At 42.5% G+C, this 18,420-nt stretch overlaps 1 protein-coding gene across 3 annotated transcripts in view; it reads left to right on the top strand.

Moving 5' to 3' along the window:
* The window catches only part of LOC115009133 (PDZ domain-containing RING finger protein 4), a 102,958-nt gene extending 86,422 nt beyond the window's left edge, over positions 1-16,536 (top strand). For all 3 annotated transcript variants that reach the window (XM_029432913.1, XM_029432912.1, XM_029432914.1), the window contains 5 exons: positions 6,854-6,952; positions 9,023-9,085; positions 11,073-11,174; positions 12,382-12,510; positions 13,275-16,536. In XM_029432913.1, the coding sequence (XP_029288773.1) occupies positions 6,854-6,952; positions 9,023-9,085; positions 11,073-11,174; positions 12,382-12,510; positions 13,275-14,747 (1,866 nt within the window). In that variant the 3' untranslated portion in view covers positions 14,748-16,536. The remainder of the gene's footprint in view (positions 1-6,853; positions 6,953-9,022; positions 9,086-11,072; positions 11,175-12,381; positions 12,511-13,274) is intronic.
* Positions 16,537-18,420: the final 1,884 nt, after the last annotated feature.

Consider the following 18,420-nt stretch of genomic DNA (forward strand, 5'->3'; position numbering starts at 1 on the left):
ATGATTACTGGCCCATATATTGTTATCGATATAGATATTGGCCTCAAAAGTCCACTACCAGTAGGGCTTTACTGCTAACAAACAAGTTACGTACGTGCTTAAGTGCTGAAAATATATCTGAGTTGCACCCGTATGTACTGCACAAACACAAACACACATCTGACCTCTCCAACACACGGACACACATTCCCTCAACACTCCAAATTTAACGATGCTTAGCAATTAGTGGACGGTCCCAAACACTAATTGACTCTACAGGCAGATCCCACGGGGACAGTAGTGACGGATGATGAGCCACTTTGCAGACAGCTTGAAAAATCTCTTACGTCCATCGGCGATGATGATATTTTTCTCCCCGGCGAAAAGAGAAAGTTTGAAATCCTCCAAACAGTGGCAGTGTTACCCGAGATTTTCGTGTGTGTGTGTGTGTGTGTGTGTGTGTGGCAGGTGCTAGTAAAAAGAAGAGGAAAAAAAAACCCACAGTTTCTTTGCTTCTGTAAATGTACCAGTGTGTAAGTAACAGGATCAGTTGGGTAGGTGATGTTTTTTAAAGCTGTTGATCTCTGACACATGGAGATGGATACATGCTGATGCACTGATTCAAGTGTGACGGAAAGAGATAAACAGACGCTGCTCTCCGCTTTGGTCCAATATTCTTCATTTCCGAGTCATTGAGGTGCGAGCATATTGCCAGCGACTGGTCTGATGTATGATGATTGCTCACCCCTCCCTCCTTATATTTGCTTCATTTGAATCTGTTCTGAATGCTTCCCCCCACTGAGCTTGAGCTATTTCTTCACATCCTAAACAAATTTGTGCACCCGCTTGGATCCCAGTGTCAAATTGGAACAAATATAATATATTAAAGCCTCTCTTTATGCCTCATTGCTATTAACAAATCCTAGTATGATGCGTAAGCTTTGTGGCCTGCGCCGTTCTTTTATTTCATGCTCGGGGAGTTGGATATCAAGCTAATGCGACCCCACTTACTGTATGTCAACTGAAAACACGTGAGGGGGGATGTAGGCGAAAGCTGAAAAGCCACTTTCAGAGTCGACCTGATCCCTCACTCTCCGCTGGAGGAGACGAAAGAGAATGAAGGAAAGACATTTCTTTGAATTACCTTTTTGTTACATGAAAAAGCACAGTGGGGGAGGGCAATTTGCCATCACATCACAGGGAAACCATCTAAATCTAATTCACCTTTCTAATACACCAGGACATTGATGTTTCTGTTAGGGTAATTATCCTGTGAGAGTCCTGAATACAGTGGTTGATGAGGTGGAGAGATGCCAGATGCTGTACACAGTCTGTATACTGTATATTTGAAAGACGTGAAAACGTAATTGTCACTTTCCTGTACTTAATAGATGGCCACAGGATACACCACATACTGCTGGTCTCCATCCAATCTAAAGACTGTATTCAGACATCAGACTGCCAGTGACGGCTTCTGTCAGCCAAGTTAACAATGTTAGCGACTAGCTGGTGAACAGTGGAGCATTTAACAGTTAAAGAGCCAGATATTTTACCGTTTACAGCTTGTTGCGCTGTCCCCAATTGGCCCAAAACAAAAATGTAGGTTCATGTACCCAGGTTTACTGTTGGGTTTTCTGTTGCAAAATGGTTCAAATGTTTAATTTAATTGGAGTAAAATATTAGAGAAACCCAGTTAGTGCCGCTAGACTCTGGTGTACACGTGATGATGAATGGGTTAACTGGGTTTTTACAAGAAAACATGTCCTTGAAAGACTGCAGACAGGGAGAGTATCGCTGTCCTCTATACAGGACTGTCTCAGAAAATTAGAATATTGTGATAAAGTTCTTTATTTTCTGTAATGCAATTTAAAAAAAACAAATGTCATGCATTCTGGATTCATTACAAATCAACTGAAATATTGCAAGCCTTTTATTATTTTAATATTGCTGATTATGGCTTACAGCTTAAGAAAACTCAAAAATCCTATCTCAAAAAATTAGAATAGTTCCTCAGACCAAGTAAAAAAAAAAGATTTATAACAGCAAACCAAAATCAAACATTTGAAAATGTCCATTAATGCACTCAGTACTTGGTTGGGAATCCTTTTGCACGGATTACTGCATCAATGCGGCGTGGCATGGAGGCAATCAGCCTGTGGCATTGCTGAGGTGTTATGGATGCCCAGGATGCTTCAATAGCGGCCTTTAGCTCATTAGCATTGTTGGGTCTGGTGTCTTTCAGCTTCTTCTTCACAATACCCCACATATTCTCTATGGGGTTCAGGTCAGGGGAATTGGCAGGCCAATCGAGGACAGTAATGCCATGGTCAGTACACCAGTTACTGGTGGTTTTGGCACTGTGGGCAGGTGCCAGATCATGCTGGAAAATGAATTCCTCATCTCCATAGAGCTTTTCAGCAGACGGAAGCATGTAGTGCTCTAAAATCTCTTGGTACACAGCTGCATTTACTCTGGGCTTGATGAAACACAGTGGACCAACACCAGCAGCTGACATGGCTCCCCAAACCATCGCTGACTGTGGGAACTTCACACTGGATTTCAAGCAACTTGGATTTTGCTCCTCTCCAGCCTTTCTCCAGACTCTGGCGCCTTGACTTCCAAATGAAATACAAAACTTGCTTTCGTCTGAAAAGAGGACTTTGGACCACTCTGCAACTGTCCAGTGCTTCTTTTCCATAGCCCAAGTCAGACGCTTCTTCCGTTGTCTTGAGTTCAGAAGTGGCTTGACCATGGGAATACGGCTATTGTAGCCCATTTCCCGGACACGTCTGTGAACAGTGGCTTTTGATACCTGGACTCCAGCTTCAGTCCACTGTCTTTGAAGCTCCCCCAAATTCTGGAAGCGACTCTTCTTCACAATGCTGTTAAGGCTGCGGTCATCTCTCTTGGTTGTGCAGTGTTTCCTGCCACATTTCCCCCTTCCAACAGACTTTTTGTGGATGTGCTTTGAAACTGCACTCTGTGAACAGCTTGCTCTTTGAGACATTTCTTTTTGTGTCTTACCCTCCTGATGGAGGGTGTCAATGATGGTCCTCTGGACAGCAGTCAGATCAGCAGTCTTCCCCATACTTGTGATTTAGTTTACTGAACCAAGCTGAGTGTTTTTCAAGGCTCAGGAAACCCTTGCAGGTGTTTCGAGTTAGACGATTCAAGTGATTCGTTGAACACCCTACTAGTATACTTTTTCATGATATTCTAATATTTAGAGATAGGATATTTGCGTTTTCTTAAGCTGTATGCCATAATCAGCAATATTAAAATAATAAAAGGCTTGCAATATTTCAGTTGATTTGTAATGAATCCAGAATGTATGACATTTTTGTTTTTTTAATTGCATTACAGAAAATAAAGAACTTTATCACAATATTCTAATTTTCTGAGACAGTCCTGTATGTAGCAGGATGAATGGAAGCACCACAATTACATCCAAAGTAATTAAATCCAAGTCTGACTGAATTGAAATTAGACGCATCTATAAAGGATTTCCACAGCTGAACAGTCCACAACCTGTGAAAGGCTCTCACTACAGCATCTTAAACACTAAAAACATTGATTCAAAATATGTTCAGGGGGTAATGGAGAAATGTCATATTTGAATGGTTTTACAGTGACCAAGTTACTACAGTTCATGTAGTCCCAGCAATCTTTAATCCTGTACGTTATGTAGTCTATAGGGACTGACACCATACTGCACCTCTGTCTCCCTCCGCTGAGGATTTGAGTGGAACTATACAGTATATTGTAGCTCAGCTAATTGTATTGTTCATTCTGTAGGAAAGGTGAGGGAGGATTTCTCTGCCACAAACCCTACACTCTGCACAGGAGCCTATAATGTCTCTGTCCTCTCTGTTGGTTGGACTTTTTGGAAGCACACAGGCCATACCTTATAGCTAGAATTTCACACAGAAACATATATTTCCTCAGAGCCTTTGATGTGTGTGTGGTCACAACACCCTGTTACTAACCATTCCTTTGCTTCTCCACAACCAACTGAAACTAATCAAAGTACTCCAAGCTCAGAGACGGTCCTCCCTCTCTTCCTGCCAGTGGTAGCCATCCATGCATTTGTGATTGCTTTTTCAATTACTAGCAATCAAAGGCGCGATTATTATGACAGCATCCAATGTGCTTTGATGGTGGGCGGCAATCTTCCCCCTAATCATGCCATGGCAGTCATTAATTTACCGTCAGCCGTCGTCCCTTTGCCATGCAACAATCTCCTGCCTGAGAGGCAGAGAGCTCGCATACAAAAAGAAGAAGAAAAAATCAAAAGGCAAGGACGAGACACAGAGATTGGTGAATGTACGTTTGATGGATCGGGAGACAACCTCCTTTTGCTGAGGCTTCTGAGTGAGTGTGGGTGTTTTCTATACACAATATTGCCTTAAAACAAAAGAGCAAAAGAACATCTGGCAAAGAAAAAGGGTCAAATATGTGTGCTGCACATGGATCAACACCCACACAAGCAGCAACCCTGTTTCATCCAACATGCAGTAATTGTAGCAATCTATTTTCTCTGATCATTTCGCCACAGGTCTCCTGCACCGTATCTAACCATTAATTAGTCATAAGTAACTTGAGGCTTGTACCACAGAGCCACATACTGTAGGGATGATGTAGTACCTGCTCATACCTCTGCTTTGCCTCAGTCTGCGTAGTTAATTTGTGTGGTTTATTTTTAGACGGATGTCTCCGAGACTTTGCTAGTGATTTTAATATTTCCTACAGATAAACCACAACTTCTCACATCATATTAGCATGCAGCATGTGTGCCGTCTCCGTAGCTGCCATTACCTCCATGACTGCTTCGTTGCATCAGATGTGCCGCTTTAATAATATCTCCACCAATGATAATGGTGGTAGCTCATTAGTAATATTTTTAATATAGCTAATGACTGATTTTTGACTTTGTCCAGGTAGTCTGCACCAAAGCTTGTTCCCGCTCTCACGGTGCATCGTTACATATCAGCCAGGATTTGAAGTTGTCATCGCTTCTGAGACAATCAATTAAAGATCTGAGCTCCCCGTCAGGTGGAGGCTGTCGAGAAAGATAAAACGACAAAGCTCAGATGACATTGTTTTTCTTCAGCTCTTTTTCTCAGTGACTGTGTGAATGTGTGTGCTTCGCTAAAATGCACTTGTGTGTAAGCATAAGGATTGTACAGGGATACAGGAATTAGGTGTTTGTGTATGAGAGTGTATGGAAGTTCAGCAGCAGCAGCAGCAGCAGCTCCCTGGTCCAAAAACACCTCAATGATCTGTCAATGTGTGGCAAAAACAGAGGTAGAGAAGTAAAAGAAGGAAACGAGTGACAGGGGAGAAAGAAAAAATGGGACCTGAGCCTAAAGACGGGGTTGTGTGTGTGAGGAAGTGGGGGGTCATAAACAGCTTAGGAGGGGTAGCTAGAGGCAGCAGGTGGCGGCCCTCTGGCAGTGGTATTGGCCTTTTTCCCGTCTTCCCCCTATCTCATCTCACCATGGTCAGACCCCCCCCCCCCCCCCCCCCCCCCCCCCTCGTACCATTCCCAAAGCCCTACCACATCTGACACGTGTAACCAGCCAACCCACACTTGTCACAGAGGAAATGAATCTCTCTGTGTGAGGCCCCACTGAGCCCCGCCAGAGCCCTCACCACCGCCTCCATCCTCCTCTCCACTCAACCACCTCGCTCCTGCTGCTGAGAGTTGGTGTGTTTCTGCTCTAATGAAGACTTTGGGAGGAGAGGCCATTTCACACTTGATTCCCTCCAACACCCTTGATATGTTTCAGCATTTAGAGATGGAGCACAGGCCTGTGCTGTTTGGTGTTTGGCTGCAGCTCCGTTGTGGGAAACCAAGAGTGTAAAGAGGTTTATGTGCATTGACTGTCTGCAAGCTTGGGAGAAATTACAAGTTGTGTGTGGTTCCAGATTCCAAAACATACTTTGGATATTAGACTAAGGGGGACTGTGCCACTCACGCACATTCTGGCTGTGGTTAATCAAATCTCACTTTTTGTTTGTTTGTATTAATGAACTTAAATGAAGAATTCATGTAGACGTCAGGGTACTTTGCCGGGTTCCAAGAGGCTCGTGGGAAATTTGAAGACCACTGATTTGTAAGTCAATAGTTTGTTGATCACCCCTCAAGGGAAGATGCGTAATACTTTAGTGCAGCAGCAAATATGTATATCCAGTAGCGTTAGCATAATTATAGTTTGTTTATAGTCTAATATTTTACAACTTGGCAAAGGCTTGAAAGAAAAACACTTGAGGTCCTCTGGCATTTATCAAAGCCCCCACCGATCAAACTCTGCAGAGAATGTCTTTCATGATCAAACACTTTCAGACTCAAAAACGTCTGACGAGAGTTGGCAATCCAGACTCAGTAAGCATCTCAAAAACAGATTTTGTGCAGAAACTTGAAGAACATTGTTATTTGATCTTTAACGGCGAAGAAACGTAATCTTTGTGTAGCCATTGTTGGGCATCAAAAATGAGTGGAAAGTATATATAGAACATATTTGGAGTCTGGGATCAGTTTCGCTTTCTTCATTAAAAGGTTACAGAGGTGCTCGATGTCGGCAAAACAATATCATTCATATCAACTACTGATTCCAAGGTCAAACACAGACTTTCATCTGGCTTTTTTCCCCAGTGAAGACAATGTCCTGAATGCAAGGCATGAAATTTGGTACTGACAGTCATGCCCCCCTCTAACTAAAGACCCCAGTTTAAGTACTTTAAGTGTTAATAGTCATTGTTAGCATGCATACAATAGCATTTATCTCAAAGCAACACTATGCCTGGCATGTAGGGCTGTAGACTCTGAGTCTTGTTTTTACATGTTTCTGTATGTTCCCTCTTGTCTACATAGGAAGTGGAATTGTGTCGACTCAACAGCCAAGAGAAGTTGGGGCTAACTCTTTGCTACAGAACGGATGAAGAGGAGGATGTGGCCATCTATGTCAGTGAGGTGAGTAACTTCCCCGTGAGGATGATCGACTTGAAGGCATTGCGTTGGAAGTAGGGCGAAATTATTGTGCTGCTTTCCGTTTCTCAATGATGCTCTCGTTTTTGTCACGTCATGTTTTTCATAAAAGCGGCGCACCCCTTTCCTTTACAGCAGTCTGTTAGGGACGACCAATGTGTTTTACGAGAGCACAACGTTCTTCATAGAAGTAGCCTCTTAGTTTTGCACTAGATTGATGCATTTAACATTTACCAAAAAAGCTTTCAAAGTCTATGAGCAGTCGTGTTAAATAATCGCCACAGATAAGACTGCTAGCTTTTTGAAAAATTAAAATATGAATACCCTTGGGGCAAAAGGTATATGCATATTCTACAGATATATGCATATATATCTCTAGTTCTTTGAAGTCTCACATTTACATATACGCTGTTGTAGAAACCGACAATCATGGCTAGACTAGAGTGCCTCAGTAAAATACCTAAACAACTGAGGAAGATAAAATTCAAATACTAAATCAATTGTGACATTTAATATTCATCTTCCAATTTGGTATTCATGTGAGCAAAGAAGGTTTCTCTATTGTTTTTTTTAGTTTAATTTAGATTTGAACTCTTTCATCAAACACGAATGACATTATTGAGCAGTTTGCCAATGTTCTAACTGCATGAACACACTGTCGGTTACCAATATGACACGACTGTCACACTTTCATGTCTTGTCTGAGTTGTAGTCCTTTCGGTACAGCTTGAACCTATAATCAAGCTGTGATATGCATGTTAGCAAAAAATACTATTGCATCCATTTATCTCCCACTTGTTGGAAGCAAAGGAAACGCTGTTCTCCATTCTGCTCAACTTTCTCTCCGATTCGTTTGAAGTTAAATCGGACCCTGCAAGGTGTTTGCTTTGAGAGCTGAGCAGAATATAAATCACTTTGGTCCGTAGCTCTTGGCAGCATCCTTAGGTGTTCGTTCTGCAAAGAAATAGGGCTTAAAGGTGTGTGCTGCATTTAGATGAGGTGGCTGAATGTCACTGTATACAGGATGTGTTAAAGAAGGTGTTACTCTGATCTTGCGTAAGTAGTGAGAACACATCAACATGGAGTTACGAACAATGCAAGGTCAAATTACAACAAGCTGAATTTCCCAACTTTGTAGCATTTGATGAATGGCTACATCGTCTTTTACTCCGTGTTCTTAGCTAAGTTGATTTCCCATTTGTTTCCATTGTGTCTCACAGTAGAGTGGTTAAATAATTCAGAAGAACAAGAGCAAAAAAAGCTACATTTTCTTAGGTCCATCCAAGTTCTATACCTGTTTAATTCTATCCTGGGACACAGGGGTCTGGAGTCTATCCCAGCATGCATAAGGCAAAAAGGCAGAGTCCATCCTGGACAGGTCACCAGTCTCGCTCATTCACACTAATGGGAAATTCATAGTTTTAGTCCATTTTTTCAGGGTTGCTCTCCCTGCAGAAAGATTACCTTCACTTTCCTACTGCTCCCTCCATTGCTGTCTAGTGTCCCAGTTTAATGAGTGTTCCTTTGTGTAGGAGTGGACCATCATGAAGATGGAGTGCCACAGCACCTCACCATCTCCAGAAGTCCCGCATGTTAGAAGAGAGTGAAATGAATACCCCCAGACGCCGATTGATTGGCCGATGAAAGAGTGTCCTGCCCTCTTGTTCACTGGCATTAGTTACAGGAGAAGCAGGTGCATCATGTATAGAGGCAGAGTTGCAGGCTGTAAATGCTATATGCAGCAGCTTGTGCTATATATATATCTGCCAGAATATAACAACTAAGGCGGGTACAATTGAATCCTTAAATGATAAAGGTGATACTCAGGGTTAAAATGGCTTTGAAAACTTACCAGGCAGCAGCAGGAAAGCCATATGACATTGAAGGTCTTCCCATGTCAGCACACCTATTGTGTGTTGTACACATTATTAATGACAGTCTAGCCGTGTCTCGCTGAGTGATGTCTAAATAATGAGTGAAAACATTTTCAGGCACTCCATGATTCTCTTGAATGAAGATTGAAAGTGCATTATTGCGTTTCCTCTACCTTCACAGATCAGTCCAAACAGCATCGCTGCCAGAGATGGACGCATCCGAGAGGGGGATCGCATTTTACAGGTACAGCAGGACCCACTATCGCTGCCCCCCCCCCCTCCCTCTACACCGGCTTTCATTACATTCAACATAAAAACCTGCTTTTATTTTGTTGGACTCAACCACTGTCTCCCAGCACGAGAGGCCATTCATTTTTAATGGCAGCCCATTAAAGGGGGAACGCGCCCCCGCTGTGACTGTTAGGGGGAGAAATGCCCCCCTGGCTGTTTTAGTTACCGACTCAGCACCAACAGGGGTTTTTAAGAGTTCTGGTTCAGGATGGCACTGTGCTGCAGCTCACTGCGTCCTGTGGGATAGCTGAGCGGCTATGACTGTTATTAGCCCCCAGCTTCATCTTCAGGCCTGAGATTCAGAGGAATTCTGCCTCCGACAAGGTGCAGCAGTTGTTCGGGCTCAGGGCTGTATTGTGCTGCCTCTGTGGGTTAGTTGGGTAATTATTGTTTTTGTTTAGACAAGTAATAGCCTCTAATTGTAATGTCAAGTACATTATCACCTTATTAAATTGTTATGGCAAACAATCGCCTATTAATAGATTCAGCAGACGGAGCAACATTAGCATCTACTTGGAGTGGTGTGTTTAGCCACCTGATTAATATAGAAGTCTAATATTCACTTCTTTGAAGTTGTTAACCGCCCAGCGTAGCACACTTCACTGCCTTCCCAGGTTTATAAGAGCAATTTCATTGAAAACCGTAGCCTGCTGTAAGATTCAAATCAACATGGCGATGTGATAGATTGCAATAAATAAATGTCAGAAACACCTTCACTTGCACACATGCTGCCCTACGCTCCATGTGTCATGCGAGGGAGTAGATGAAGAAGACGAGTAAAACACCACGCCATGTGCAAGCTTTAATGCTTGCAGTTATACCATGTGAAGGGTTTAAGTGCACTACATGAAAGAGCAGTTAATATGTTAACTGTATCCAATGTTGTGTTGGCCATAATATAGCAATATGTGTATAGTAAATAATACAGAGGATGAGGAACCAGAGATGCACTTCTTTTTAAATTCTGAGCTGCCGATTCCGATATTCTTTCTTTCTAAGAACTATGATTGACTGAGTTTTCTTTGAAAATTGAAATTCAATTGTTTGTTGATAGTATAACTATTAACTAACTTACATTTTCTCCACACCTGCACTCTGACATAACAGAAGTGCATATTCAACAGAGTGAACAGACTCGCTTGCTGCTAGGACACGGTGTTAGTGAAATCGGATATATGAAACTGATCTACCAGTGGGCCGGTGCATCTCTATATGGAACTTTAAAAGCAACATTTGCATACTGAATCGCAATCAGATCATTTCTCCATATCATTCAGCCCTACCATGAGCTAAAAGAGGCTCATTAGAGCTGGGGGGGGGGGGGATAGCAGAGTTGGTCGAAGATTTTCTGTGGGTTCGTCTTTCAGATTGCACATCATTTGATTCATATGAGAAATATTGTTTTAGTGTAGCTTTAGCTGCAGATTAGCAATTGTGAGTTGATACCACAAAGAAGCAATGTGAACTATTATAACAGAAGTTTAGTCAAGGAAGAAGGTGTGTGTGTGTGTGTGTGTGTGTGTGTGTGTGTGTGTGTGTGTGTGTCTCAGACCAGTACTCTGGCACTATTATCCACCAGTGACAGGGCCATTACTCTGCCTGCAAAAAGATGGACGCCCCCTGTCACTGGCCAGTTAATTGTACGGTTAGATGCATGTGCGCTGCCGGATACTTTGGTGAACACAACAGCGCCGTCGGCCCCGGCCACCGTCCCATTCATAATCACTGCTGGGTCCTGCTTCAATATAAGACAGCGTTTACAATTTTCCCCCGGAAAAAAGGCGTTATTGTTCATTGCCACTTTTATTGTGGTACTTTGTTTGTAATAAAAGCTTTTGTCTGGTAGAGAATGAAGTTGGCCTCAGTGTTTGTAACATGTTTGCTTTCTTCTTTCTGACTTAATAGTGAGTTTTCTAATCATGTTTGTCTGTCCTTTTTAGATTAATGGCCAAGATGTACAAGACCGAGAGGAAGCAATGGCTGCACTCTCCAATGACGCGAGTAGGAACATCGTACTGCTGGTTGCCAGACCTGAATTGCAGGTTAGAAATGACCACACAGTTACTGCACACTGACATACTGTATCTTTCATCCACTGACTTAAAACACCTACTGTGGGCACTAACATGGGTAAAGGAAGCACACAGTCCAGAGATTACCCTGAAGGTTTGTCATTTACATTATATTTGCTCAGAGTAAACCTTAGCAGTACGGGGTAGCCATACCCTCCCCACCGCCACAAACCACTCTTAGTGGAAGCCACCACTGAGACACCTCATCATGTTTTATTTTTATGTAGCGCCACTGTAATTGACTTCCAACGGTAAGCCATAAAAGCTAATGGCATGCTAATGTGGAGTGAGTTCAGGCCCAAGGCCGATGGCGAATAAGTGAAAGGACTCTGCTGCAGTGCAGATGAGCCAGGAGCAATAGAAGACTCTTTGTAATTAAATGTGTCTCTCAGTAGTAAATCTGAAGTCTTCAGATATGGATCCCATTTGGTTCACATCAAGCAGACAAACAGATGATGGATGGTGTGGCGCAAATGGGTCAAAGGTGGCAGTCTTGTGTCTATTAAATTGTATTGCCTTGATTTTAATATTAGACTTCATGTTTAAAAGATGAGGGGTGGTGTTTTGTTTAAGAACTAGGGAGCTACATATCAGTCAAACACCACATCATATTGATGTGTGTGGTTTCTTATTTTAAAAGCATTGCTGGTGTTTTTTTTTTTCTTTTTCAGAAAATCCCATTTGGGCACCCAACTATTTGTTTTGAGACACTGTCGCCACAAGCGTTAGGCTTTGACAAATAACACTCGTCTGTTTCTTCTCTCTCTCTCTCTGTCATCTCTCTCTCTCGCTCTCTCCCCCTCTCTCTCTCCCCTCTCCCATCTATATAATCTATAAATATCTCGCTCTCTCTATCAATCGTCTCCGCCTCTCTCTCTCTCATCTCTCAATCTTCTCTCAATCTCTCTCCCTCTATCTCCTATCTCTCTTACTCTCCCTATCTCTCTCTCTCCCATAACTCCTTCCTCTTCTCTCTCTATCTCTCCTCGCTATCTCTCTCTCGCCCAATCTCTCGCTCTCTATCTCTCTCTCTCTCTCTCTCTCTCTCCCCCCCCTCTCTCTCTCTCGCTCTCTCTCGCTCTCTTGCTCTCTCTCTCTCCCCTCTCTCTCTCTCTCTCTCTCTCTCTCTTCTTCCCCCCCCCCTCCACATATGCTTTCCTTCTTCATTCACCCTTAGCTGGAGGAGGCCTGGCTGGATGATGAGCACAGTGAGTTCCTGGAGCAGCTGAAGATGGAAATGTTGGAGGAGCAGCAGAGAGAGGAGATGGAATTGGCTGCTTTACAGGAGGAGCAGGAGAATGAGCAGGTCAGACGGCAGCCGGGTTCTTTTTATTTGCTCTGTTCACTAAGAATACAAACTGGTCAGAAAGCAATAGATTTGAGGCATCTATCCTCCTGATTGACAGAACGTAGTACCCAGTGTGTTATGAACATCTTACCATCAGACTGACCTGACTTTCTTTGCAAAATAGTGAAAACTAGTTTTTTGCCCTTTGAAATATGAATATAAAATCATGATAATGAATATTTATGAAAGGGGACCGTTGAACCATTTAAATTCCAAACATAAGTAATCGTAATTTAAAATTCTGTTTTGTTAGAATAGCATGCTACAAAAATCCATATGAATGGAACTTCAAAGACACGGCAGAGAGGAAACAATCCCTGAAGTAACAGAGCTGTAGAACAGAGTTACGCACAACAGCACATGTAATCCTTCAGGAGAATACAGAATAGCGTTGCACTTCTTGAACTCTTAATTACTGTAGTTTTCATAACTTTTTGTTGTTTTCTGTCCTCGTTCCATAAAAAGGAAGGCAAACAGGAAACTATGAGAGAACACCAGGTTACCATTCAAAGTTTATTACCATATATAAGATTTGTAAATGTGTTTAATCTCTTAAAACAACCTGAAAACATCCTCACACACACTAATAATCCAAATGCATATGAAAATGTATCCGTATGTGGATCATTAAAAGAAAGAAGTGTAACAGAATTCTGCATGTCTTCCACATATCTATACAAAAGGGTTTTACAAGCTGCTCTTGTCTATCGCATTCTTTTCAGAGAGCGGAAGATGACAAGCCCACCTGCTCGACACTTCTCCATCATAAGGATATCGTACCGAGTGCAAAAGACAGAACGGAGAATTCGGAGCATAATGTCCTGGCACACATCCAGAGACGTTTGTCCCAGTGCCTGAGAGACAATCGGGACACGCACTGTAGCACCGGCTCCACGCGACTGGAGGACAAAGAGGATGAGGACGATAATGAGACGGAGGGTGATCGGTTCCAGCAGCTCTTGGAGCTGAAGTGTCAGATACGTAACAGCGGTGAGTACGACCTGTTCTACAGCCGCCGCAGCACCATTGAGTGCAGCATTGGGGAGCAGGGCGGCGTACAGCATGAGCTACGTATGCTCAACGAGGAGCTGCGCAGCATCGAACTAGAATGTCAGAACATCATGCAGGCCCATAACCTTCGTAAGGGCCAGCAGTCTCCCTCCACAGGCCACTCCGCACCCTCAACCAAAAACCAAAGCCTCCATCGTAGTGACCCCTCAAGGGGTAAACTGACTGACATTAATGGGAGGCTGGAGAAATCGGACAAGGACAGCTCCAGTGCCTATAACACGGCAGAGAGTTCACGAAGCACCCCTCTGGCAATGGACCGCTCCCCGGAGCACTCACTTCAGAGAATGGTTAGCCTCACCAACCAGAGGAACCTCTGCAGCGGATTTGCCACAGGCCCTTCTCTTAGCCCAAGCCCCATCCCAGCATGCCATGCTCCAGTCCCAGGGAAAAGCAGCAGCCCTGTCCACAGCAATCGTTTGGAGTCAAACCAGACTACTCAGGCTGAGGAGGAGAGCAAGGGGGAATTAAAGTCACTTGCTTCACAGATTCCGTACTTCTCTCCATCCTACAGTTCCCAACAGAGGCAGGTCAACATCCCAGCACACGCCCGCCACTACCAGAGCTACATGCAGCTGATACAGCAGCGCTCAGCTGTGGAATATGCTCAGAGCCAGCTCAGCCTGCTCAGTGTCTGCAAAGAGCCTCAGAGGCCCATTAATGAGCCCAAGATGGAGTGGAAGGTCAAGATCCGCAGTGACGGCACGCGCTACATCACCAAGAGGCCTGTGAGGGACAAGATCCTGAGGGAGCGAGCCCTAAAGATTAAAGAAGAGCGTAGTGGGGGAATGACCACAGATGATGATGCAATGAGTGAAATGAAGATGGGGAAGTACTGGAGTAAAGAGGAAAGAAAGCAACACCTAGTCCGAGCAAAAGAACAGAGGGAAAGACGAGAGTTCATGCAGCGTAGTCGGCTGGAAAGCTTGAAGGAGAACCCTCAGAGCAGCAGCGAGGGTCGCAAGGAAGTCAGCATTATAGAGCTCAGCCAGAAGAAGATGATGAAGAAACGCAACAAGAAGATCTTGGACAACTGGATGACCATCCAGGAGCTGATGACTCATGGTACTAAGGCCCCTGAGGGAGCTAAGGTACACAACGCCTTCCTATCAGTCACTACTGTATAAAACACACACATTCTACCCCATGCGGTATAATATACTTGCCTCGTTCAATGTGGCATTTTTATGAGGACAATAGGAATATTTTTCACACTTTGTAACCCAAAAAGCATTTTGTAAAGAATTTATCAGTGTTGTCATGGCATTTTCTTCATGTTTTTCAGTATTGTTTTTCACATTACTCTGCGGGAAAAACATTTTTCTATGAAATTACGATTATATAATTATTTTATTACTTCTAAACATTTTTATCTTTTCAATTCTATTTTCATATTTATGTTGTTACCATATACTCAAAATGGATTTATGGTCATCTTAAAAAAAAAAGTTAAGCATTTTCTTTTGTGTATTATGTACACTTGCCAATTGCAGCACAAAATGAATCAGAGTGGGTCTCCTCCTTTTCATTAACAGATCTACGTATCCTTTAAAGCTGAAGTCAGTAACTTTAAAATGATGAACTAGTAGTCCAGCTAGTCACAAAGTCTGTCGGTCAACCATACATATCAGAAAATTCTATCTTAAGAACGTTTTACCAAATAAAAAGGTGAATTAAGTTACTAATTTCAGCTTTAAGATGGACACAAATATCTTACATTCCAATCATAGTACTGTATAACTTGCTCCTGATGAAAGATTGAGCAAAAACTACGGCAAGAATGTGTTAAATCCCTAAAATGTAATGAATTTGAAATAAATCCAGTGACCTAAAAGGGAAAGAATCCCCTGTGTTTCACCGCAAACTGCCATATTTCTTTTGTTTTGGGGCGGAAAGTTTTAGATTACAGAACATTGTAAATTGTTAATATGAGCAAAGGTTTCTGGTCAAAAACTCAAATAACTTTTGCTAATATCATTTTTATTATCAGCAATTTTATGAAAGCATCTTTTAAAAGTTCAATACCTCATGTTACAGTGAAACTCTTCACATGTTGTTTCACTTTTCTTACAAACAAAGGAAACGATGCTTAAAAAGCTGCTACACTGACAGGTCAATGGAAAAACAACTGTGTGTGTGGACACAGGGAATATGTACTATATATATATATATATAGTACTTATGAGATTTGTCTTAGTGTACAGGAGCACAAACATCCCAACGGTCCAACACATTCAGCCAGTGCTGCAGCTTCGTTTGTATGGTTTGCAGCTTTGGGTAAAAAATGATTTTGTATTCAATTTAATTTTTTGCTTAATATTTTGAGTTTTTTTCTACATACTCAACAGATGGACCTGCTCACACCCGTATTTTTACATCATCCACAAACACCTTTACTCAGCATAGCCTTAACAGCAAAAACTGAACCGATGATACATTTGTGTGGCAAACTGATTTCATACACAGTCTCTGGATATCTCCGTGCAACAAAGAGGTATTATTCAGCCTTATTAATACATTGTATGATTTTAGTTGTTAGTAACTGGAAAATATAGAGTGGTTTTATGTTTGCGGTCACATTAAACGTGTGTTGGGATGATTGCCGCTGAGCAGGACTCAGAACACAGCATATTAAGATCACGGAAAAACTAAACTGGTGAAACGAATGAATTGCCATTTAACAGACTTTATATTCCAGTTACATGTACAGTATCCTCATTCCAAATGCCTCATTTCTAACTGAAATATTGTACATTTTACATTTTAAACCGATCCCTGTATTTGTTTTTGAGTCAATGTCAATGGTCTAATTTTGAGTAATGCGTAGTTGGCACATTTGTAGCCGGGTGAAATGTGTGATAATGGTGATCTTTGGAAAAGAAATGATAATAAATTATTGTTTTTTGGTATAACATCGCACTGGATTATGTTTTTTTTAATTCAGACATTTGTGGAAGATGCTACTGATGCTACATTGCAGCTGGTGCCAGGTGCTTGAGCTGTGTCGTCACACATTCAGCTGGTAAACGATGAACCTCCACCATGAAACTGAACTCGGCAAGATTCCAGGAACGCTAACTTTGTTATTTTTCTTAGTAGTTTTACAAAGTAGTTTAAAATGTCGCTCTCCTGTGAAGTGGTTGGTGTGAACAGTGTGAAAGTGAGCTGTGCTGATGATGCTTCGGGACAATGGATGATGATGATGAAGAAGAGAGGTGGATTGTGTCGTATCACAAAAGTTATCCGTGCAAAGAAGGACCAGTCTGGGGAGGTGAAACTGAGTTACACGTTCACCTCAGATATCTCCTTAACAGTGACTTTTATTCTTCTTCTCGCTGCTGTGAATATGTTAAGTGATTAAACAGAAGGAGATTTCAATTAAACTCATCTTCCACTTGGATGGCTTTGTGTTCATTAAAATATAACAACCACTTAATCATTGCTATGGCCTTGTCATGTGCAGGGGAGAGCTGCTGGGATGCTCTGCTCTGGTATTAGCTTAAGTTGTCATTGTGCTATAGCTTACATTGGAGAGTCACTGATACCCTACTGCCTGAACATTGTTCTGTACTTCTGTGCTTCCATTGAACTGAAAACTTGTTCCATTTTAAGAAACGTGTAAATTACAAAAAGGGAACCAAGTCTTTCTGAGTAGTTGTAGTTTTTGTGTTACCCGTGGGCATCATGTCTGTTTTTGTTGCCGAGCTTTTATTGTCACTCTAGTCCTGTGAAGAACTCCATCTAACTCCTTTACGAGACACAAAGGCCACTGTTCAAGCTGTGTATCGCTATGAAAGCTCTTCCGAATGAAATACTCTACTTAATTTACATACAATTGTGTTTTATAATGCCACGGTTTCACTTTTACTGTGATTCTAAGGTTGCACTCTGTGTCAACGCCCTCCATTTCAGTTAAAGTCTGTGGCGCCTAAAAGCGTCTCAATTTATTCAGCGACCAAGCGTTAACATCCGTGTTGGTATTGAAAAGTAGACTCCTTCCATCCCCCGAGCCCATTCGCTCTCCCCTCATTTATTCATTCTCTCAGTCTGCATAGACGCACACCATTTAAATGGCAATGAAAAGCCACAGACTAAAAAGTACGAGTTGTACCGACCAACGCAGAACTAGCCCAAGTGCTCGCTAATTAAGTTCATCCCTAAGCCCCTGAAAGACCCAGTCAGGTGTAATTAAAATGGAGCCTGTGACAGCCATGGCATTTGTCAGAGCTACCCAGCAGTTCAAATACCAGTACTGACAGAAATGTCAAACGGATAGCAGTGGCTCATCTCCTCTTCAGCGCTCCACTCACACAGACGCACACACACACACTGCCATCGGTTATGAATGCTTGCCGATAACCTTTAGGATTCCCTAAACTGCAAAAACTACAAATTCTGTCCCGTTATTCATCTTGGGAGGCCCATATTTATTGACATACAGATCTACTTGACACGTGATGGTGCAGTCTACATCATAGTACCTCCTCTCCCCTCCTAATCTCAGAGGCTTGTAACAAACTGGTAATTGCCTCGGATCATGCGTCTCTCGATGTCACTTTAGAAATTGATGGCAGCTTTGATCTTTGATATCATAACTGCTGTGTTGTAATAATTGGCCCTATCATGGCAGAAGTAGCGGTGGGTGTGTGTGTGTGTGTGGGTGGGTGGGTGGATGATCTGGACAGACTGCTACTGCTTAGCCAGCTGTTCTGAATGTATATGCCTTAATCAAGCAGAAGACACAATAGAGTCCATTGATGGAGGATTATGAGGCACGGACTCTCTTAACATCTCCTCCTA

The sequence above is a fragment of the Cottoperca gobio genome, chromosome 6 (assembly GCF_900634415.1).
Source record: "Cottoperca gobio chromosome 6, fCotGob3.1, whole genome shotgun sequence".
In the NCBI taxonomy this organism is placed as follows: domain Eukaryota; kingdom Metazoa; phylum Chordata; class Actinopteri; order Perciformes; family Bovichtidae; genus Cottoperca; species Cottoperca gobio.